Here is a 25,306-nt window from a genome sequence, read left to right as displayed (position 1 = left end):
TTCTTTAGTGTTTACATTCATGAACGCTACATGTTAATATAATACTATGTTATTACACTTTTATATATGTATGTGTATCTATGTATGTATATATTTTATACATGAAAAGGGTCATTTTCTGTTCCATTTGTGGCTACAAGACCACCTCTCTTGGTTACACTCAAGCAACAAAACAGAATTTGCCCATTTTGTCAGCTTGGACATTGTAAACGTTTTTGTATGTAGGAATTGAATTATATTAAGCAGTTTCAAATAATTTGCAGTTTGCATAAAAGATTATGAGAAAAGAGCACACTAAGTGTTTAAGAATATGACTATGGCTTTTTTAAAAATTTGTAGATAGTGGCAATCCAAAAGGTAATCCAGCTGATACACATATTGCAGAGGAAAATGAGATTGCTCAATGGTTACTGATTTTGGCTACTCCGGTTGCTGAAGGCAGGCTATCATGAGGAAATGCTAGGGGTTAGAGTTGGGCTACCTCCCAAAGGCCATGAGATTTGAATTTTGTTAGCAAGTCATACGGAGGTGTGGATTTTGTTATCAAGGTACCAAAATGTGCATCTGCTTAGCTTTGATCTCTGAAGTTATGTGAGTCATCATCCTGTGCTCAGCCAACTGCCTTGGTCACAGAAACTGAGGCCCGTTACCGTTCCTTTTGTCAAGCTTGAAAATAATTGCTTCAGCACTGAATTTTGATGTAGCCTCTCCTTTTAATCTCCTGCATGATAAGACAGGCAGTGGAAATCTATGTTCTCCAGGCCAGGGGATGCCAAACACGTTAGTTATGCTTTGCCTGCTGCTGACAACTATAGCTTGTCAGTCTTCTCCTGCCATTGGGAGAGTGTTTTTTTAATTGCCTATAAAGCCTGAGTATTTAAAATCTCACATAAGAGGCTTAGGTCCACATGTATCACAGTTTTATAACTGGGAGGCAAGATATGGTTTGCATTAGCGTAGTCCATAAGGGATTACGGGCTACATGTTGTAAATTAAGTGAACCGAGTGTGAGTCAGAATTTTAGTAGCATCCTTTTTTCTTCAGTGACTTGCAGGATAATGCAACTTGATCAGAACACTTCCATTTTCCTGTTCATTCTCAAAAAATACCTAATATAAAACCTTTTCTGCTCTGATTTTTGCCTCAGTGAAAGTAAACAATAGAGACATGCAGAACTACTTCCCTTGAAATGTAGGGCATTTTATAAATAGATGTGTCTGTGCACTCACAAACATACTGTAAACAAAAGCTACCCCATAGATTTTTTTTTTTAAGGCACGTGATGTGCCTTATGTCAGGTCACATCAAACCAAGTCACATCAGAAAGGCTGATAGAACTGATAGAATTTAATCAGTGTATGCTCTTTCTTATTGTAAATGTAGACAACAGCTGATAGGATTTCCCCTTTTCTTTCCCCCATTCTTTGAGTTACTAGTGGGTCATTTTACACAGAGCTAAATAAAAAGATGTATGAGCTACAGTTTTCCAAATGCAATGTGAGTAGTAACTACAAAAACTGCCACGAAAAGGTAACTCTCACTGTGATAGTAACTAGCTAACTATCCCCCCAAAATGTGTAGGTAGCTATTAATATAACATGGTAAATTACAGAAAAAATATAGTAGGGGTTACTTCTTTGCATAGCACTTTTAAATTTAAAGCAAATTTATAATTTTAGAGAAAATGGATACATTTCCCTCCCAAAGTCAACTGCCAAATTCTTGCTCTTGTTTACCTATTCAGATTTCCAAGGAAACAGTATACTGTTTACAAGGATATTCAGGAGCAGTTCTACTACAGATCAGGATAAAAAGCATCTATTAGATTTTCACACTGTCTTTTAAAATAATTCCTCATTTTTTGTCTCAGAAAATTTTGTAACTTTTTCAATATGGACTTGCTATCTTACTGTATGATACCAAAAATATCTACCACTTGCCTATATTGGTATAGTGTATAAAACAAGTATAGAAAATTTGCAATTTGAGAAGGCACGTCATGGTATTTTGACACAGTATGTCAGGGATGTTTTTAAACTGGTCTACCAGTTATAACAAAAGTGTGAGTTATCACATAGGCTGGACATCCCTAGTATTATTCCTGCTGTACTGAATATACCTGCTGTATAGATGATATAGTGGTTAAAACATTGGGATGCTAGGCCAGACATTTCACAACTGAAATCTGGCAAGAGAAACGGTGCTGAAATTAATTTGGTTTTGTGTGTTTCTCTAGCATGGAGCTGTAAAGCAGATGGCGATGACAGTAAATTAACTCAATTGCTTGTATTTGTTATTTAGAAATGACTGGGATCCCCCTGACAGAAAGGTTGATACCCGCAAGTTCCGTTCTGAACCAAGAAGTATTTTTGAATATGAGCCGGGAAAGTCATCAATCCTTGAACATGAAAGACCGGTAAGACACGTGAGTGAAATAGGTAATAAAGTAAGAGGTTTGGTGAAAGGTCATCTTTTTATTATTTACTACTGATATAACTACTTAGATGAATATTGAAGGTCCTTTTTCAAATATGATTTTGCAGCAATTTGTCTTTGCTCATTCCTGACGGTTGTATTGAAAATGTGGGTTTGGCTTATTTGCTAAACTTAGATCTTCTGGTATTTCCAAGAAATCAAACCACCACTGTGCAAACCTAATGGATGATGAACAGAACTGTGAATTAATGGAAACTGCTTTTTTCTAATTGGCATGCATCTCCAGCACTCATTTTCAGTATTATTAACAGCACATATGATATCTGATTAATTAGCGCATAAAAATAAACTATTTGCATTTTCAGGATGTGCCTAATTGTACAACTAAGGAGATTTTGGTCAAATACTGGTCAAGGTTGCCCAGAGAGGCTGTGGAATCTCCATTTCTGGAGGTGTTCAAGACTCACCTCGACACAGCCCTGAGCAACCTGATCTGATTAGACCTGCTTTTAGCAGGAGGTTGGACTAGATGACCTCTGGAGGTCCTTTCCAGCCTCAATTACTCTCTGATTAGTGAGTATACATTAATGTATAATTCGAAGTCTTTATTCCTGCTTTCTGAATAATGATTGCAATTATGGAATTCTTCACAAGCATGTCTGATAAAGCTATGCTTAATGCATGCAAAATGACCATTAATGGAAGTTTTCCTTTGCTGAAAGACACATTCACCCAGCCTTTCTAATTTACCTTTGTGCTATCTCAATACTTCCTTGTTTTAGGAAAACTGTTATGTATCAATGGCAGTATTTTCTTTTCTTGGTCTTTTACTTTGAGGTTGAAATGGTTGAGGGAGTCAGTTTTAAAGAAGAGGTTTATATAATCAATACTGGATTATTATTTACTTCTGTGTTACTGCATTACATGCTTGTACACAGAATTTATTTTACTCATTTAAAATAAATTAAGGAAATAATTGAATTCCAGAATATGTAGTATGTCAACAGTGTGAAACACCTGTACTAAGCACCTTTCCCTTGCGTTTTTGTGGTCTTCACAGGACTATAATTTTCATTAGCTAGAAAATATTAAGCTGGGTTTCTGCCAAATTAAGTTCTTGCAGAACTGATGCATTTTTCAAAAAGGAAATTGGCATTTCTGTAGGAATGGCTAATTAATCAATATAATTAAATGGGATTTAGTATTTATTGTGAAGATGAACTTAACAAATAACTTTATTTAAAAGGTGATGGCATTTGTTCTGAGCACTTTTTTGATTGCCATGGCTGCATTATACACAGTGAGGTCATTTACCAGCCTTTCCAATGCCAAAGAATAACAGCAGATTCAAGTTAAAAATAAGAAAATTACAGTGATGTTTCAAGAGTGGCCTTGCTTTTCTAATAAATTACATTTTCTACTAATGTAATATGAAAAAAACAATTCATATAAGAATTGCAGTGCTAATGAAAATGATCATAGATACAATTTTTCAATTTTAGCAAACTAATGAAATGACAAAAAAAGTGAGCTTTGCTGACTGTTCCTGAATCCTTTTTTTTTAACTTCCTTATGCATTTTATTTTTTATGTTCTCAATCAAGAGGTTGGGTTTTGAGCTTTGTTTGGTCCTTAATATATTTTCACGGAGAAAACCCCTAGTCACGTTGTACTTACTGAGCAGCATCAGTCAAGGACAAGATTACACTTTATCCTCTGAAGCTCAGACTAGAAGTTTAGACTTAGCTGATGTAAATACAAGGAAATATCTCTTTGTAGAATAAATTTTAAAAGCTGAGGAAATAATATTTGTGGACAGAATGAAGAGATTTTATGTTTATGTACGATTCAGAGCTGTAAAAGATCAGAAAACAGGGATTAATGTAGGATACAAGAGATGAAAGTTGGGCTGACACTAGTGTAACGTTATTAACTGATATAAAAATAGTTGAAGTTTTACCAGTCTGGAATTTCTGCTGTTGATAAAGATGATGTTTAGCTTTATGTATGTAGATACTTCCTTTGGACTGTATTACAAAAAGAAAAAGATTTGGTTTCACTAAAGCATTTGCTTTCCTTGTGTTTGTTGAATGGGGTATTGAAAGCAAAACTCACAACTTCTTAAAGGGAGATCAGCAGAGTAGGTCACAAGATTTTTCTGTGTGCGTAGGAAAAGCTGACATCTGAAAACGATGCATTAGTTCCAAATTCAGATGAAAACTCCAAATTCTCAACTGTGTCAGTATTGCATGAGTTAAGTCTTTCATCTTGATAATCTCAAAAGATTTGATTTTTAATGTCTGAAAAATTGTTCTGATCATACTGAAAGAAAATATTAATCAAAATATGGAATATAAAAATAAATATAGTTCATTAATATTGTGAAAGATGGACATTTATAGCACCTGAACTAGAAATTCTTACTTTATTAGTTTTGCCAAAACCAAAAAAGTCAAAGAGAGTTTCTCCAACAATCCAAATCGTAAAATTTTTTGCTGAAATTAAATCATTTCCATGTCTACAGGATTGCAGTTTTGTTGGCAAAATGATCTGGGGGAAAAAAAAAAAGGAAGAAGAAATACTTACAGCTTCCTTATATGATAATAAACAGGGCAGGTGAGGTTTGAAAGATAAGCATTTCCTTTATTGACACAGGTACTACATTGGAACCAGTTGTGATTAATGTGGAGATCAGAAACATGGGAAGAATATTATAAAATGAGATTCAATGTAAAACTAACATTTAGTGGGAAATATTATTCAGTAGATCCTATTCAGTAGGTCAAAAGAATGTGAGAAATAATAAACCTAAAAAAAAATGACCTAGTAATAAACATTAAATGGATAGATTGGTTAGGGATGGATGATTATCTTTGTTATGGATATAAAAAGATGAGTGTAATTTCAAGCTGCAGTATCATGTAGCAGCCTTATGTCATGAAACAGGAAATTAATGTGTTTTCTTCTGCAATTTGTAAGAGTATAAAACATCAACAAAAAGGAGAGGCTTAGGATTGGTCCTTTGAGACTACAACTAAAAGTAAGTGACATTAAGCTGTTGAATAGTCTTCCAAGCAATGATGTGGCAGCTCCTTTCTTCCTGTTTCAATAAGCCCATAAAACATTACCATTTATTCTAATAACATAGCACTGATAAGGTGATACGTAAGTTGTCTTGATGTATGTTTCCATCTCCAATGACTGCAGTTCAATAAAACACTCTTCTTTTTCTCTAATATCATCTGAACCATGGATTTATTTCCTAAAATGGATGTTTACTTTCAGTGAATAAGTAAATTGCAGTGTAATAATTTAATCTTACTTGTATGAATATGAAGTTAAATTTTTATTCTTTACTAGCTTCAACCTTGTATATGTGAAGTGATTCCTTCATATGTGTACATTTCTCTATTTCTGCAGTAAAGCAAGTAAGGAAAAATCTTAGTGTTGCTGTAAGGAAAGACTTTGTAAAATTGGGACAAGCAATGGATGCCTTTATTTTCATTAGGTGTTTTAGTCTAAACATGAAAGTACACATGTGCTAGTCAGATAAAACTGTCAGGTTAAATTTTAGTTCTAGATTTTTTTTATATACGTTCAGTATACAAATTTTCTACTGAGATTATATGCAACAGGATTTCATGATGAGTACAAGTTAAAAAACATTACTGTTTTGTCAAATACCAGAAATAGACTGGGCTTGCACCATGATGTACATATGTTGATTTGTTTTGGGTTTTTTTTACTGTAGTGGAAAATTTGAAATTTTCTTTAGAATATGCAAGTTTGGTCACCTTTGAGATCTCAAGCTGGTTATCAGAATATTCTGCTTGGTGCTAGTTGAGTTACTTGAGTAACACTTTGTCAACTAAAAAAAATTTCTCAGTGTGTTTTAAAAAGAAATCAGAAATTCTACATGCAGGTATGTTTTGATATGACATTAAAAAAATGTCTTCTCATAAAGATATGGAGAGACTAAGTCAGTCTGGTAGTGGACTTGGAGCTACAACAGCTATTTAAAAGTAGTCCGAAAAAAGGAAAAGCAAAAGCAAACTCTAGAGCTAATGAAATGCCAAAGCCAAATTTACAACAGACATCTCAGTCCATTGTTCCAAAGAGGCCTCAGTATCGTGTCTGAACTTGCAAATGCAAAATATTAATTTGACCATGCAGATTGTTGTAAGAACCATTTAACTCACCAGTTTAAATGCACATTTTTGGTTATTACCTGTGAATGTCTAGCTGTGTATATCAAATCAAGCACAGGCAAAGCTGCATGCAACACTACAGATGTAATTTTTTAAATGACAGTGTTCTTCTATACTTGAGTATGTTGATGCAGTGATATGTTGACCATCTGATGCAAATGGCAAAAAGTTACTTACTGGTGTTTAGTAGTATATTTTCAACAAGTAATGAAAATGTTACTAAATGACTACATGAAGCATAGAGTATAGGAACGTGACTTGGTTTGACTGACAAGTCATAAAAAGGGAATTTAATTTACTTTATTGCTTTTAGTTTCTATTACTTTGTGAGACCAAGCAGAGTTCAGTTTTTTAAATCAAAATGATTTGTTCATTCATTTGAAGTCTCTTAGAAGAGGAGATAATAGAAAAAGGTCCATCAGCAAAATTGAATCCGAAAGGCAAGCGAAATCGATTGCCTGCGTTATTGATCTTGGTAGCACGGGGAATGCAGAGTCCTCTCTAGAACTGCCAGGCAGCAGTGAACTTGCAGACTTCAGTGCTCAGTTTCTTTTTGTTTGCTGCCCTCTGCGGTTCAAGCTGTAAATCAACGTAGGATTTGTATGCATGGAGTTAGCTTTACACACTTCCTTACACGCTCATTTTATTTGCACGCTACTACATGAGGAGAACTCAAAAACTTAGAAACTACATAAAATACGCTATTCTTAGCTTTTTCTTTAAAAGCAGAAATGCGGGGATTTTTAAGCTTTCAGCTAATTGAAAGAGTATTTGAAGATAAAAGGGGAGCCAACTCCCATTCTCGTTTTTATCTCCTTGGCTAGCTGGGTGGAAGCCCAGCTGGTCTGATGGTGTGTTCTGGCTCCCTGCAAGAAAGGACACCGGTCCATCAATACGTAGGTGTGGGGCTGCTGCTGTCCAGGGGACCTTGAGGCTCACGAGGCTGATGCTTGCTACCCAAGCAAGTAATGTCAGTAGGCCTGGATTTGTATTGCCAACAGCTCCACAATTTCAACACCCATATGCATTTCAAGGGGGTTATTTACTTATTTATTTAATGTTGATAAAACCAATTGTGGATATTCAGATTTCTGTGAAAATTCATTGGTATAATATAAAGATGAAAACATGCTGTAAGTATTTCAACACACTGTAACTGAGTTTGGAGAAATGATGAAAAAAGCAATTGTTTAGTACTGTCTTCTCAGATTATCCCGATCTAAATTGTGGATCTTTTTTAACGTAAGGAAAAAATTCTGAATATGCCAAGCATTCTCTGTAATGGGAATCAAGTTGATATATAATGAAGTTATCTTCTGCATTGTGAATCTGTCATTTTTTGTCTTCATGCCTTCACCTCTCTGTAGAACAGAATCACGTGTTTTTTCTTAAATCAATTACAGTCTCTATTAAGGTCACAAATCTTAGTTCATGAAACTAATTTCAGTGGTGCTTTTCTACTAAAGACATGGGTACATATAGTTGAGTTGAAACAGTTGTCATTAGTAGTGCTGAATTATGGCTGTGGATGGTGGAAGTGTAAGGGCAACACTCCAGAGCAGCTTCACTTCCTAACCCTGCTATGGAGCATAGCAAGTTGTTCATCCCTGGCATTCACTTCCCACTCTGTTCACAGGAATGATACCTCCCTTACTTGAAAGGGACATTGTGAAGATAAATCTGTAAAACAACAGTTGGTGCCCAGATATTGCATGAACAGCTCGTAGATATGAGAGCACCAAGGTAGTTCAAAAGGGTTGTTGACCTTTCAATAGAGCAAAGTTGGCAGTCTGTTCCAGTAACATCAAAGGCAGCAAGAAAAGTGCTGTAAGATGTTTAATTACCTGAAATGGTCAAGAGCACGGTGTTATCTCTTGCAGAAAACAGAAATAGCTGTATGTGATTGCTCTGGTGTATTGGTGACAGCTTGACTCAGGATGAAAAAGTGTTACATACTTAATCGCCAGTATCTTTCGTTATGCAGGACGCTGTCTTCATCTTTGAGGATTGCTTTCTAGGTCACACCATAATTAGTGTCTAAGTTCTGATAATTACAGTTGTGGAGGACCAAATTTTAAATTCAGAAATATCTTTAACAAGAGGCTTTCTCTGTTTCAGAGATCTTTAAGCCAACAGTTCACTGTAATTCTGTGCTGCATGACAGCTTACATCAGATCTTACAAAGGACTGGAGCTATTTAGAAAATAATTAATGCAGCCAAGTTTACAGTTCATTAGATATCCCATTGCGAGCTCTACTGTTTTGCACTGTCGTGTTTTCATGCTACTTGAATAAATCTGTCAATTATTCTTCTGTTCATGGAAGAATTTTCTTAATGCTATCTTCAGTTGCGACTTTATCCCTTTGCTGTGAGAATTTTCAGATGAAAACAATGTATTTCACTGTGGAAAAAAATGCTTCATTATGTCAACAAGGCTGTGGGAGATAAAGCATTACAAAATACTGCTAAAACGAGTATTATGGAATGCATAATTTTTTGTTCCCTGTTTTTGACCATAGGATTTAAAATATACCAGTTCCATTTCATATGCTAAAGTGGCTTTTTAATATAGTCATGTCTGCATGATGCATATTCCTTATCTCTGCTCAGTGCTTGCTTCAAGACAGCAAGATCCAGAATTAACATGCTTTGTGAGAAGGCAAGGAAAGACCAAAAGTAATACTGATAAAGTTATGTCTTTATTGCTGATCAGATAGGCAATTTCTTGCCTATGCTGAAGATTACAGTCATTTAAACCATCTTCTTAACAAGGAATCTTTAATAGCATTAAATGTACTTAAGTAATAGAGTGATGTTTACGGAAGTGGTCAAAGAGCTCTCTTAGCTTTTAAAGAGTAATTTTAAAATGTTTAACATCTTCTAGTCATTGGAATAACAGCAACAAAAAGAAAAGTATTAAAGCTACCAGGCAATGACAGCTCTTGAACAAGAATAGTCTTTATCTTAATTACCATCTTCATTCTTTGATTTTATTCCATTCCTTTCCCCATATTTGTTTTGTGTTTGTGTGTGTGTGTTGTTAAAGTGACATGGCATTTCTAGCACTTTGCTCAGTGTGTGCCTTTTCCTTCCCTTTTCCTTCACAACTGCTCCAGACTGATCGCATAAACCCAGATGACATAGATTTAGAAAACGAACCCTGGTATAAATTCTTTTCAGAACTGGAGTTTGGACGCCCGGTAAGTGAGGACAGAATATTAATATTTAAACATTAGGGAAAATAGTTTTATAATGAGGAATTTACAAATTACCAAATTCAGCAAACATATGCCAGTAAAATTAATATGATTTTTTTTTTTTTGAGAAAGGTCAGTAAAGTCATCTCATACATATGACTATTATTTTTCAAGTGGACCCTTAACTTGCCAGAGTAGTGGCTTTACTAGCTTTAATACAGACTATATGTTAGACAAATAGTAGTGTGTAAATATTTAAGAACAAGACAAATTGCATATTAAACAGGGATGCTTACTGGTCTCCCTAAATCTTTTGCATTTGGCTGGGTTATTTTTGAACAGTCTTTCAGAACAGAAAAATATGTCAGTTTGTGTTAGGGATGCTAAGTTACAAATCATATATTTTACTTGAAGGAATGTGTCTAAATTTAAATGCACACAACCATATACAAATTGCTTATGGCAGTAAATACTGAGATTTTCTTCCTTTTTTCCCCTCTCTTATATGCATACGTGCAGAATACGTATTTTGTACCTGAACACAGAGATACAGGTTTGCTCTGTTTTCAAGCTGGGCACCTGCTTGAACAGACGGACTTCAGTTCTGCTCCGATTTTCACAAATGGCCAGGTCCAAAAAAAGGGACTTGGGCAAACAGATGCTACCTTAGTCCTACTGCAAGCATTTAAGTTTAAAATTATAAACCTGAGAGCTCCATTTGGTTGAAACACCTAAACGTCAGAGATATCTCAGTTTTTCACCTTTGGTTGCCTAGGCACTTGCAACCCTTCTGCAAATACCACAGGCTTAATTGCATGTAGGCACCAAAGGCTGTTTATATTTTTTATACAAGGATAAAACAGCAACGTCCTCGAAGCGAGACTGAGAACTAGGTTTCACCACCTCCCTGCACGGTGCCTTAACAACTACGTTGGAGATACACCTGCTCATGCTTTTTGCACACACCCTCCCTGGCTCCATGGAGCTCAAATTCTTTCCTGTATACTCTAACATCTTCAGGAAAAATGATAACAAAAGTCTTCATCCCAGAAGAATGTCTAACACAGTGGTTAGAGTACTTTCCAGACAAGGAGTTCAAATCCCCTCAGAAAAAGGAGGGAAGTAAACCCAAGCATTCCCTCAGTCTGGTTAAGTATTCTCATAGCTCCCCAGGATCCTGGGCAGCTTGAGGAAAAAAAGCAAAAGCACCTGCCCGCAGGCAGAAAATCCCAAATAGACATGGCATTTAAGCTTGAGAGTATCAGGATTTAAAACATTCCCATTCTTACCTTTCCCTGTTAGCTAGCAGTTCTCCAGAGCCCCTCTCAGCATGCTAATTACTGACATGCCGGACTGCCCGAGGAGCCCGAGTACTTGATACAGGCCCCTGGAGAGCACTCTGGGAACCAGGTACCTTAGTCCCTTCTTGTAGCTAGCTGTAAGCCAAAATCAGAACTCCCAGCTACTTCAGGGAGAGCAGAAGAGAAAGCAAACCACATACATTCTTTTAAAACATTTTTAATCATAACATTTAAAAAATTACCCATTGAATACCACCTGAAAATAATAAAAAAAAAATAGCTAAATATACCTGGATTTAATTTGTTGTCTAGTGGTCTATAATGTATCACATTTTCACTGATTACCTTTTATGTCTTTTTATCTAGCCATTCAAGCTGTTTTGTCATTCCTCTCTCTAGGTGGGCAGAAGCAGTCCATATACATTCTTCTGATGAACAATATGTCAACAATATTTTACTGATAATGATAACCTGAGAATAGTGTCTCCTGTAAGATAAAATAAATTGAGATTTCCCCGGCAGAACATAACTGTGATGCTTTACGCTCTTCTGTCTCATCAGTATGAAAAACTGCTAGAATTGATTCAACCATTCCAGTTGTAAATTTTAACACCTAAAGTTACTAACATTTTATTAAGATGCTTATAATTTGAAAAATATTGTAACACATTCTTCCTTCCATTCTGCCCATATGTGTCACTCTTTGTATCTGACATTGTCAACACTTAGTTTCTAACTGTGTCACCTTCTCCACGTTTCATTCCTTGCTGCCATTGATTCTACTCCATTTCATCTCTACACTTCTGCTTTTATGATGCAGCCACCTAAAAAGCTTTTGGACTATGTTCAAGACAGTTCTTCTGGTGTTTCCAATGAGGTAAATGAATGATTCTTGTTCAGATGATTCTCTCGGGAAGAAGGGTTGGCGTGCTTGCCATTTATGTCTGAAGTTTGTTAAAATTTAGTGGTTTCCTTCTGATAGCTGTGAGACATTTCTAATTCACAATCATTGTATCTTTGTCTTCATATCTTTCCAGATCACTAGTGCATTTGGATGTTGATCTTATTATCCTAGGAACTGTGAGTCCTTATCCCCCAAACTTCTCAGACATTAACACTCAGAATTACACAACAGCCCATGTGTCTCTAACTCTTTGACAAATTCCCACTTCTTCAGAGTTGGGCAAGTGCATTGCTTTCAGACACAATTAATACATCAGCACAGTAGTACTTTTTTATTTAAATATCTGTCTGCAAATTCTGTATGTCAAGTGAAAGCCTTTGTGGCTAAGCTATCATTTCTCCAATTAAGTAATTATGTCTAAGGTTGCTAATTACGTAAAAGAGCAATTAATAATCCTGTTGTAAATTTAACTGCAGGATTGACAGTCACTGTCGTTATTCCAAATAAAATGCATCAAGATCAGGTAGTGGGCTGTCATTGCCCTACTCTGAGTGGGAGAGATTCAGGCTTTCATCTTTCTCCCCTCCCTCCCCATTTTTAGAGTGTTAGGGGAAAAGTCAGTGAATCTTGTAATGACAACTTTACTTCATATGGTGGCTTTACTTCATTTGTATTTGTGATTCACTCTCATCTTCAGTAGTCTCTCAAAAAATTAAATGCAAATTGTGGCCTTAAATTGTTAACTGTTTGCAAGTTACTCTGCTTTGGTTTTAAGCTCTATAAATACGGAAAAACTTCATGGTTGTGAAATTTGGGGCCAGTTCTCTGAGACAATAAGCTTCTAGGCCTTCACTAATATTTGATAGTACTCTATATATTGAGGAAGACAATTTAAAAGCCCTAGCATGATTATTTGAAATATTATCATGCTCAGTAGGTCTGGGTAAAATGACTATTAAGTAATAGTGGTTTTCTCTTTGTTTAATTTACAAAGACATTTATCTTTTATTCTGAAACTTTAAATCTTTGAATATGATGAGTCATGTTCACAAACTGCAGCAAATTAAATATTCTTGGGGGGGAGAATATTCAAAGTAACTTGTTAAAGTATTAGAACCATCATGCAAATAAGCCTGTTTGTTGTTTACAACTTTTGTCTGCTTTTCCTAACTTCATTTTCAGTTGCCATTAAAGCCTGGATACATGAAAACATCTGGGTTTTTTAGTAGAACCAAATCAAAGTATTCAACAAAGTCTGTATTTGGTAGTTTGGGGTGGTTGTCTCCAGTATTTAATTTTTTTGCCAGGCAGCCTTTATCCATATAGGGAGGGCACTGCTGAATATTCTGGAAGATGCCTAATTAGCTTTGGAGATGGGGGAGTGGGGAAGATATGTTTGTTCTGTTGGGCCACCTGGAAGTGGCTTGGAGGGATCATGGGTCAATAAATGTCCAAGAGCTGACAGGACAGCTACAAACAGTGGTACCCACTCTTAGCAGTAAAAAACCAACCATATCCACTGTTTGCATTCACCTTTCCTCTATATGCCGTAATCAGTGCGGCTCTACCTGTGGGTAGAAGGTACAAACTCCACACAGCCTATATATGATAATGTATACCTGTGGTAAAAATTAGTATTGTAGAATATGCAACATACAGTATCTTTGATATAGAAAAAACTTCAAAGAAGGCATCAAAGGAAAGGCAAAAGGGCAAGTTACATTCAAGGTGATAAGAGTATCTTAAAGGACGGAAAGCAAAAGCCATATAGTAACCCAGCAGTCAATTTTGGCGTGACATACACTTCTTGCTGTCTTAGGCTGATCACTAACACACTATTTATGGCCTGGGGAATGCTGTGGATAAAGAAGTTCTCTCTGGTTTGTTTTCAGTTGTCTGATTTACCCCTTGACTTCCATAGGAGGCAATGGGGATCTACACCGCCCTTGGGATTTACATCATGATCAGTACAGCCATGGAGCCATTACAAGTGGTGGAAAGTAATCACTGCCTTATGGCTGTTTGGCCAGTATCGTGTGACAGATGGTCTTGGTCCAGTCTCTAATGGAAGGGGTTGGCACCTGTGCAAGAAACCCCACAATGACAATTAATCTGCAATGTTTGTATCACCTCCTGCACCAGCTCTAACAGAGCGCGAGTTTCCTTCCTCCACTGGTACTGGACGGTGGTGGTGAATGGTCAACGAAGATGAGGTTGATAGTTGTGGCCAGTTTTGAAGTAAGACTCTGGTGTTTTCCAGAACAGGCTCAATGTGTGTTTTGTGGATAGTGTAGGGAAGCACACAGACCTGAGACCTTTGCTTCACTCTGTTGTGTAGAAATGCAAGGAGAACTGTGGTTATACTAGCTCTTGGTGTGAGCAACTCTGCTGGCTGGGTTCTATGGTTTTATTGCAGACAGACCTCATAATATCAGATATTTATCTTAAAATCACTAAAGTTGGGTAGTGGTGGGAAAATTTGAAAATATGAACCGTATGGACAGTAAAGAGTCAGGAATAAATACCTTCTTCAGAATATATTTTTAAAAACAAATAGCATGATATTTTGTTTAGACAGAATAGGTGAACAATAATGCACTCATCGTGACATACACGTTCCAAATACTGAGAAATAAAATAGGGATAATTTCCTAAGTGCTAATAGCAGGTTTATTGTCTGTCTGAGAACATCTGATCATCATCAGCACACCTCCTCCCTAACAGAACTGGCTCCAAAACACAGGCTTCTATTTAATCTGCCTGTGGAAAGGAGGTTTGATTCTTTACTCCTTTCCCAGAGCAGATGGTATGGTTTTGTTTCACAGCATCCTTGTCTCTAATGCTTGTGTCCATTGACTTTATGAGCTAGGTTACAGTACTTAAAATACTTCAGTCAATAAGTATCTGTTTCTGTTCTTCACATTCAAATCCACAAATCAGTTTTTATTTTAAAGCGGCATACATAGTTTATCACCTAAGAACAATGCAATGATAGAAGATTAAAAAAAAAAAAACAAACCTTGAAATCTGTGTTTTGCTAGGAAAATGAAACTTGTAAGAAATACCTTCACATTTGTTTGCAGAAAAATAGGTTCCTTTTAGCAAATACAGCAAATAAAAATCAGATGCTGTGATAAAACTTGATTGTATTTCACAGTCTTGTGTACTCTCCCATCATGGAAAAAAGCATCTGTGGAGCACCACTGCACAGAAACCTGCCTGGGAAAGGGATAGATACATCATTGTATGAGTGAGGCAAACCTTCACTGATGAAAACACCTAACACTGGGAGAAGCTGGGCACGTGATCAGTTGGTAGTCTTCCAACAGGCCATTGCTACAGCAGACCTGCCCCACTGACAGCGCCATCCTCCTGACATCAGTGATGCACAATTCCCTGTTCCTTGAGAACAGGGTCTACGTCCCGCTACCTTGCTCCTCCTGGTAACAGCTTAATTCCCAGATTGTGTGACGATCTCTCATACACAGGCTGGAAATTGCAGATGAGTGTTGCTTGAGGACATGTTAATTTACAAAGAATAAACACAATAGTAATTCCTAGCAGGTGGACATATTGCCACTGATACTTTTTTAACGCCACTTTCTCCTTCCTACTGTAGTGCACACACTGTGGGTTGCATGTATGTCATTCTCTACTGTAAATGAGATGCAGATGAATAGAGGAGATCATGTCTCCTCTAATGTGTCTGGAGGTTGTATTGGATGAGCTGAAAATGACTGCATGACAAGTAGCCCTTTTTTTTTAGCGTACCACTAAAGTAATTTTTGGAGCTTTTATTTCTAGCTCCCGTCTTTTGTCCATAGCGTAAGTCACTGAAGCACAGTTGTATATAGCCAGAAGTAGAGCATCAGTTTCCACAACCTGAAAATCCATGATCCTGTGCAGCAGTGGAAGGATAAGGATGAGAAAAAGAGCAAATCTATTTGTTTGGTTTCCCATTTTATTACAAAACAAAATATTGTCATACAGAACAATGTAGCACGTTACAATAGAATGACATTTGTTGTTTGGAAGCCGTTTCAGAGGTTTGGGGCTAATTGAGCTCTGACAGGAACAATTGAACAGTATCCATCAGGTAAGAATTGCAGCAGCAGCAGAGAAACTGCCTTAGCTTTGCCTCTAATGGGGTGACAGAATGTTAAAAAAGAGACTTTAAATTGCAAAGATGCATCACTCCTAGAGCACGTGACTCTTAGAGGTATTACCCAAGTCTTGCATTGCTTCCATTCTGAACTGAGGCAAAGACTAGCAAGTTTAAACACATAAGTGACTAAAACAATGAAGTGGAACAATCTTCATGGTTTCATGATTTAGTCCAGTAGTCCATTTCAAAATAAATTGTAAGAAAACAGAGAAGTAGTTATAACCTTTTTTGAGATTTCCCCCAAAATGAAAAGCGTGTGAGAGTTTGTGGGATGCCACGTTGAACTGTCCGAGATGACCAACAAGCCTTGAAATAGGCCAGAAACTAAATTCCTTCAATTACAGACCAGTTCCTATGCTGTCCCTTGGTGAAACATCAGAGTTGCTGTAACCCTGTTTGCCCATGTTACAACCAAAATGTTGTTTTCAAAATTCATTGCCGTCAAAATTTCTGTTGAAATCAAGAGGAACAAGAGCTGTGCACAAACGCTACTAATAAGATACAGCTCATACTCACAATGCTTAATCTAATAGAAATCCGTGTTAGAGCTAGTTGGGCTACAGCGTTTTACAATTTGAGCCACGTATGACTTGAGAGAAGTATCGGGAACCTAGTTCTGCCATTTCTAGTGGTCAGGTTTACGTTACTGTTTTTTTCAGTGAGCATATTCTTTATAGATCACTTATCAGATTTGTAGTCTCACTTGAGGAAGGGATTCTACCTTTGTGTTTATACAGCATGTTATTCTGATCCAAACTGGAGCTTATGAACATAACAGTATTTAACGGTGAGAATAATAGTAGTAATAAGTAGTAACACAGAAGAAGTACTTGAATACTTGTCCACAAAGCAAAGAACATTCTTTTTAGAAGAAATAAACATTTTGAAACCCTATGCAGAGATCACCTTAAATAAGTTATAGAGGACTTATTTTCTCTGGAAAGTAACTTTAAAGTCTTTGAATTATTAACATCTTTTAATCATTTATATCTCAGCTGCCATTCTTACCAAAAGCCAGAAGGTTTTTTTATCTGATTTTTAATGTGATTTAAATTAAACTACAGTTAAAAATTACTGAAAAAATTGGAATGATCTTAGCTCAAGTTTTAGATAACATTTGTTCCTTGTTGTATCATGTTTGTGTGGTTTTCCCTGCCTCACAGTGTAATAAATTTCAGTATAATCCAGAAATTAAAACTTTAGTTAATGTCCTGATGGGATCACTTGGTATATGATGCAGATCTTAAATAAAAAAGCCTACTGACAAATGAACTCTAACTGAACAATCATATTGTCTTTATAGTGCCCCATATGTAAAAGCAGTTTAAATAGTTACTCTAGAATGTCATTTAAAGTATACAGTCCCATGAAATCTGTTCCCAAATATTCTTAGACTACAGGTGACTTCTAGAAGTATACGTAAGTTAACAAATCTGGGTGAAGTCCTATTCATGAACTTACAATTCAAATCACTGAAAAAAAGAATATCTAACAAAAAAAGCACTTACACAGGCTATGGGTGCTATTACTTCTGCAGTCCTTCTGTACAGAGGAAAGGCTATAAAGATTCTTCCATACGGAGAAAAAGTCTAGAAGGCTTCTGTAGAGAGAAAACTAGTTCCTGCAGCTTACAAATCTGTATGATAGTTCTATTTCTATTCTAGTTCATCAGGTTGACTCTGAAATGAAATGCCAGGAGCTTGTTTCAAGTTTAACTTTTGAACCACACTGCTTTGTACCCATGAAGAAATACCCCAGGGACCATGCAGTTCATTCTAGATTCATACCTAGTTATAAGAACTGTAGTATTACTTAATTCTGACTACAGGCTTTAAATGTATGAAATGGTTGATTTAAATTGTAGTCATTTAAGGTTGACTTTGTATTAATAAAATTATGGAGCAGTACACCATTCCATCCTCCAGGGTTCATGCAGTAGCTACTTCCATAACTCCATAAGCAACGACTAATGTTCTGTGATAAGAACTGTTCTTACCAGGAATATAAGGTGGTCAGCAACTGGCCACAAACATCATGGGATTTACAAAAGTTTCTGGCTATAATTGATTGTGGGATATTGGTGAGTAACTGGGGGGGAGGAGAAGCTCTGCAGACGTCACTTGTGCATGAAGGAATTATTTTCAGTTTTGTGTTTTTATAGCAGAAGTTTGTTTCAGCTGTTCTGTATCTGTTTTTGAAAAGGGTATAGAGAAGAGTGACTCTGGATCATTATTTAGCAGTGCTTCAAAAGAAAAAAACATTACTGAAGTAGAATATGAAATGAAATCTAGTGATGCCTTCTAAAAACTGCCTAACTGTTCTCATGAAACATTGCAGTATCTATGCTAGAATGCCCAGGATGTTAATCATCATAGGCTGTTTTATAGGATTTGTCAGAGAGTAACTAAGCATAAACATGATAAGCAGAAATTGTCACCCCTTTTTTCAAATACAGACATATAACAGATTGATATATTTGTTTTCACAGACTTCCTTATATCATCACTATTCAACAGACAAAGGCCTGGACAGGCCCTCTAGGTAAGAAATACAATATATGATTTCAGAAGACACAGATTATACCGGCTGAGGGTTTTCTTTGTGACCTGAAACCGGCAGATGTTGCAAAGAGTCAGATTTTAACATTCACCTTGCGAGCTACTGACAAACTGGAGAGATGCATGGAGAGCGTGTTCGTATTTTGATACTGAAGTGTAGATTTTACTTCTGTTTTACAAGGACTAATTGTTCACATTCAAATTAAACCATACTGTATTCTGGGTCCTTCCACTAACACCTTTGAGCTTCTGTCTCGACTGCAGCTGTCATTTAACCTTACTGCCTGCAGCACTTCCAGCGCCATTTCCCTAAGCATGCTACCTCATCTGTTCTCAGTCTCTGTCTTTTTCCTATCTTTGCACTGAACCTCTAGTACCAAACAGTAGTGTAAAAAAACTTGATGCATTTATTTCAAAGCCTTCACTATGAAAATGACATAGCAATTTTGTATAAAACTTTAAAACAATCAGGTGAAGAAATTCGGCTTTTCTCTCTGAAATATGCTGTAAGATGTCTGAGACCAGTGCTTCTCCCCTTTACATGTTTTTGATTTATTTGTTCTGGCATTGTTTAATCTATAAACCAATAACATAATTATGAGCTTACTTTTTAAATACCTGAATTCTGATCTCAGACTGCTGCTAATACTGCTTATTTCTGCAGTTCTGCAAGTACTGCAAGTGACTACAGAAAAAGAAGGAAGTCGGAACCTGCTGTAAGTCATCAGAGGGTGCTCAGTGATCAGAACGCAAACAGGCCTAGCCTGGGCCGTACAGATATGCAAGGCCCATATACCACCCTTAGAAAGCCTTTAACTAGCTCATCTCCTTCTTCTCCATCAAGAGCAAAAGGTAAGAGGAGATCATATTTGTTAGCAGAAAAATACTGATGATGTGTTGTACAATACATTGGTAGTAAATGCAACTGTCTGCTGTTGCTCAGTGCACTTCACTGGGAGATTTACTATAGGAAGCAACTGCTTTGGGCCTTTCATGAAAGGCTAACTTGTTTAGTCTTATGTGTTTAATTTTAAGCTGAAAAGCTCGATTTGTTACAAGGATTTTCCAAGGAGTTTCAACTCCTTATTCCAACAAAAGAAAATTGACTAAATGAAGACTATGATTTGTACCACAACATATAAACCTTTAAAGTTTTATTAACTCCACTACTCTCTTACTATTGTGATTTTGAAACTGTTTTCAGTATATACAGAAAGTAAATCAAGACAAATAGCATATAAGGTTAAAGATGTGTTTCCAGGATAGTAGACCTTTCAAATCTATAGCTGATGTTTTAGACATTGTCAGTCATCAGGACCTAATTTAATCAAGCAAACATCCATAGTCTGATTTTTGATTTTATAAATCCTTGAAGTATTTAGTACAGCACATACAATTTAATTAGCTTCTTTTTCCAAGTAACTGGCCACTCTCTTACTGTTCTCCTTGTCTCTCTAGAAAAAGAGATAATTGAATCAGGTGTTGATTTGGGGTTTTGCGTGGGGTTTTTTTAGCAAGACAAAAGGTTTCCAGTAAAAATTAAGATGGAAGTAATATACAGAGGAATATTGTATACAATATGTCTCCTGTTTAAGTTACTATTATTCATTTAATTGCTGTATTTTGTAGCTATGCTGATCAGCCTATAGCTGTATTAGGGACTATATAAACCTTTGTAAAAGTAAATTCCCACTGAAAAGAACATAATATCCAGGCTGCAGCAGAATCCATCAGACAAAGAAAAGCAGGGAGGAATATTAAGAGTGAAGTGATGGAGGAGCAAATGTATTTTAAACCCAATGTTACAGCAGTAATTTAAAAAGTGGGTAAACTCATCCATTTGGTGTACCAGGCCAGGCAGTGAAAAGTTGGTAAACTCCATTGTCATGGTTTAACCCCAGCCAGCAGCTAAGCACCACGCAGCTGCTCACTCACTCCCCCGCCCAGTGGGATGGGGGAGAAAATCGGGAAAAAGAAGTAAAATTCGTGGGTTGAGATGAGAACGGTTTAATAGAACAGAAAAGAAGAAACTAATAATGATGATGATAACACTAATGAAATGACAACAGCAATAATAAAAGGATTGGAATGTACAAATGATGCGCAGTGCAATCGCTCACCACCCGCCGATCAACACCCAGTTAGTACCTGAGCAGCAATTCCCTGCCCCCACTCCCCAGTTCCTACACTAGATGTGACGTCCCATGGTGCGGAATACCCCTTTGGCCAGTTTGGGTCAGCTGCCCTGGCTGTGTCCTGTGCCAACTTCTTGTGCCCCTCCAGCTTTCTCGCTGGCTGGGCATGAGAAGCTGAAAAATCCTTGACTTTAGTCTAAACACTACTGAGCAACAACTGAAAACATCAGTGTGTTATCAACAGTCTTCGCATACTGAACTCAAAACATAGCACTGTACCAGCTACTAGGAAGAAAATTAACTCTATCCCAGCCGAAACCAGGACATCCATTTACCTGCATTTGCCTTTGACTACACCACCGATAATGAGCACTTACCATGACTTAAACACTTCTTGTGTTTGAAACTCTTTCCCTTAAGAACATCTACTACAGCTAATTAACTTTTGGAAGGCGACCTAGCTGTCTCACTCCATTCTCTCCCAGCATTATGAAACCTAGTAGAATGTTACTTTTTCTTGGAATTAACCATTTTGTCAAAGCAGCAGCACACTATAAGCTGTTTGATCAGCATGGATTTTGAACTCAAGTGTTTCAGTTTCTGATCCAGATTCAAATTGCTCTAGAAAGCAGATTGAGCTGTTTGAAGCATGAGTCCTGAACTGAATGTTGCCACTTGAGACCACAGTCTCAAATTTGTCTCATAGTGACTTCTAGATCTAGCATCCGCATAAAAATATGTCTTAAAACTTGCTTGAAAACTCAGGCTTTGTTCTAGAAGTCAGTCTAAGGGTTATTGTTTCTTCTACATGCTGGTTAGGCTCAGTAAACTGATACATCTTCCTTTACACCTGTATAGCAGTTCCTCAGCCGCCTTGTTCTGCCCTCCGTAAGCTGTAGAAAACAGCACGCCCTTCAGTGCTATCACACAGGGAAAGAACAGGCTACCTAGGAACAACTGGGAGAAGTTTCCCATTTGATCTTATATAAAGATTTCTCTTTATCTTAATTATTTTAGAATATGCAGTTGCTGCGAACTCTCCAAGCATTATTCAGCTCAAAAATTCTGAACAGCTTCGTTCAGAATGCACAGGTAGAACAGTCAGTATTTGACTGAGGTCTAGATTTGTTGTTTGGCTTCATCTTTAAATCCTTTGCAGCTTTTATTGTCTGTTGACCTGCTTCAAAATCAACGTTAATGCTTGTTTTCTTACATTGCTTTGGCGGGGGTGGGGGATGCAGGGGGGTAACATCTCCATAATTCATAAGGAATTCTTTTTGATGTTCAAATTATCATGAGTACATTTCTACAGCTGGAAAATAACTTAATTACTAGCTGTGCTACCCCAGGCTGTAGCAACCTATGTACTGACCTAAGTTGATGGATGCATTAATTGCTGTCTCTTTTCTAGTCTTTCTAATACTTACTGATGTTAATTCCAACTTTCTGAATCTTTTAATTTCTGGCAATGTCTCTTTTTTACCATGCTGCTCTATGGATTATAAAGGTGGGGATATTAGCAAAGTATATCCATCCCTTTTAAGTTATTCAATGCACAACCACAACACCTCAAATGAATTAGATTACTGTAGCACTTACAGACAACATTTAGCTGTTCCAAATGATTCAAGAAGGGCAATCAGCTATAAGAATGGCTGGCAAATGACTCGTCAAAATGCAGAAGTCTGGAGCAGCACAGAAGAAACTGCTTCTCCAAAGAGAAAATCTCGTAGCTGTGATGATCTGTTAACAGATGATCGCGATAGCTTTCCTGATGCACAGGCCAAGTCTGAAAGCATGGGCTCTCTGTTATGTGAGGAGGACTCTAAAGAAGTTTGCTCAATGAACTGGGCCTCCCCATATGTTGAGGGCCGTGGTAGTAGTAGGTCAAGAGTTCGTCACAGATCTGCACATGATGCCCCAGGTTTCCTAAAAATGTACAAAAAGATGCACCGTATCAATCGCAAGGACTTGATGAATTCTGAGGTGATTTGTTCCGTGAAGTCCAGAATACTGCAGTATGAAAAAGAACAGCACAAAGGTATTCTTCAAGGCTGGAGAGAGTCTTCTACTGAAGAGGTGCCCAGAGACATGGTGCCAACCAGAATATCGGAATTTGAAAAGTTAATTCAGAAGTCAAAATCAATGCCGAACCTAGGTGATGAAATGTCAGCTGTTACGCTAGAGCCTCCTAAAAATGGCTTATGTCCAAAGAGGCGATTTTCTATCGAATCGTTGCTGGAAGAAGAAAATCAAGGCAGACATCCCTCTCAGGTACAACGGAGCTACAAGTCTAAAACCCTGGTGCCAATTCATATTGAAGTGACCAGTGATGAGCCACAACGATCGCATATGGATTTTTCAGACAGTGATCAAGATGGAGTGGTTTCTGACCTCAGTGACTTTATACAGATAGAGGGTTCATCCTTTTGTAGTGAAAGTGACTTTGACCACTTTTCCTTCACGTCATCTGAAAGCTTTTATGGATCAGGCCATCACCACCACCACCACCACCACCACCACCACCGGCATCTCATCAGCTCCTGCAAAGGGCGATGCCCAGCATCCTACACCCGCTTCACCACCATGCTAAAACATGAAAGGGCTAAACAAGAAACCACTGAAGATCCAAGGAGACAGGAAGCAGAATCTGGCCTCTCTAAGATAGCATTTCTAGTCAGTCCAGTGCCTTTCCGGAGGAAAAAAAGTGCAGCTCCTAAAAAACAAACTGAAAAGAAAAAATGCAAGTCATCTGTATTTGAAGCACTAGATTCTGCACTTAAAGACATCTGTGACCAAATTAAAGCTGAAAAAAGACGGGGAAGCTTGCCTGACAACAGTATATTACACAGACTTATTACTGAGCTGCTTCCAGACATTCCAGAAAGGAATTCATCTCTTAAAGCTCTGAAAAGGAGTCCCATGCACCAGCCTTTTCATCCACTGCCTCAAGATGGTGCTATCCATTGCCCACTGTACCAGAATGATTGTGGAAGATTACCTCTTAGTGCCTCTTTTCCAGACATGGACGCAACTAACAACAATGATAGCGCACTGTGTTTCCAAGGTGGATTAACTTTCTTCCTCTATCCTTGTGATTTACTTATCCAGCCTTACTCCCTGTATTTCCCACCCTTTCTCATTCCATTTTTATTTGTGTCATCTGTAAGAAGCTTTCATCCCACAAAATTCTTAATGAAGGATGTCATTTTTACATAGGTCATGAGGATAGATAGATTTGCTGTCTATTCACAAAATACAGTAATCTGGACAACTGAAGTAATGGTGTATTTCAACTAAAAGATTATTAGTGCTATAAATTACAGTGTTGTTATTAAATTAAGCAATGTGGGTTTTTTCCCCCAGAAAATGACCTTACAGAAAGTGAATGCATGCATCATAAGATGCTGGTCAAACAGAAAACAATACGCAGATAGCCCTTTCTTTATTATTTAAAAAAAAATCTGCATCTAAAACATGTTGTACTGTATAGTTTTGTTACATGTAAGTGATAAAACTGCTGTTAATTCTGCCAGTATCATAGAAAGCTTGATTCTGTTTTCTAATGAAAATACACTAATTCTACTGCTTTATATTACTTTTTGTGAATAGACCTTAAGGTCATTTTAGGAAGTTTCCATTTCCACCGTTCAAACAACGCAATTTCCAATTTCTGTGGCAGTAAAACTAGTTCTTCTCATAGAACTTTAATATATCTATGAAGTTTTGAGTAATTTCCTTTCCTCTTAGAAGGGAAATTCTCAATAATCAAAACTTGAATGAAATTGTCAGGGTGAGTATAACTTTTTTAAAAGTCTGTCTTGACAGTGATCTGGTTTTAAAGTTACTACTTTGAGTTGTTCGTTGCTCTGCTTCTCTTTTTCTCAAAAAAAATTGCTTGAGCTTAAAAAGTTTTTAAAGTTTAGCCTTGCAATGTTAGAAGAAGCAAACTAGATTCATCGCAGGAGTGCACAAAGGTGTATCCTAGATGATTTAGATTAATGTCTTTGGCAAGGCTGTAATTTATTTCTCTTTTTAAATGGTAACATTTCTGTGTTAAAGCGTTCTGCTTCTAGACATACGGCCCTCTGACAGAGCATCTTTGAGAATTTAATGACATTACAAAGCTATTCTTGAAATCACTAATGGATGTAAGAGAGAATGTCTTTAATATATCAGTTATGCAATATTTGATCAGGCCCATCTTACTTATGTTTAATCTCACATCTTTTTCTGTAACTTTTGCAAGTACCACACTAGCAAATACATATTTCAAGAGAAATCAGAACTGATGCTGTTACCATCTCTTCTCAACTAGTTAAAATACACATATTGAGAACAGAGAATTTGGTAAAAAACAAAAAAAAAAGCTATAAAATGCAGTTCAGAATTGAATTAGTAA

At 36.9% G+C, this 25,306-nt stretch overlaps 1 protein-coding gene and 1 long non-coding RNA gene across 22 annotated transcripts in view; one reads left to right on the top strand and one right to left on the bottom strand.

Moving 5' to 3' along the window:
- LOC138686354 (uncharacterized) overlaps positions 1-25,306 on the bottom strand; it is a 112,422-nt gene that overhangs the window by 11,113 nt on the left and 76,003 nt on the right. The gene's annotated exons all lie outside the window — the stretch shown is intronic.
- The window catches only part of SORBS2 (sorbin and SH3 domain containing 2), a 187,472-nt gene that overhangs the window by 136,356 nt on the left and 25,810 nt on the right, over positions 1-25,306 (top strand). For 7 of the 20 annotated variants that reach the window (XM_069788410.1, XM_069788436.1, XM_069788445.1 and 4 more), the window contains 6 exons: positions 2,302-2,416; positions 9,761-9,844; positions 11,963-12,019; positions 18,700-18,752; positions 19,434-19,621; positions 22,412-23,971. In XM_069788410.1, the coding sequence (XP_069644511.1) occupies positions 2,302-2,416; positions 9,761-9,844; positions 11,963-12,019; positions 18,700-18,752; positions 19,434-19,621; positions 22,412-23,971 (2,057 nt within the window). The remainder of the gene's footprint in view (positions 1-2,301; positions 2,417-9,760; positions 9,845-11,962; positions 12,020-18,699; positions 18,753-19,433; positions 19,622-22,411; positions 23,972-25,306) is intronic. The other 13 variants (XM_069788463.1, XM_069788454.1, XM_069788503.1 and 10 more) reach the window with 4 other exon arrangements.

Source organism: Haliaeetus albicilla, chromosome 1 (assembly GCF_947461875.1).
Source record: "Haliaeetus albicilla chromosome 1, bHalAlb1.1, whole genome shotgun sequence".
Classification (NCBI taxonomy): domain Eukaryota; kingdom Metazoa; phylum Chordata; class Aves; order Accipitriformes; family Accipitridae; genus Haliaeetus; species Haliaeetus albicilla.
This window is presented reverse-complemented; position numbering and strand designations above follow the sequence as displayed.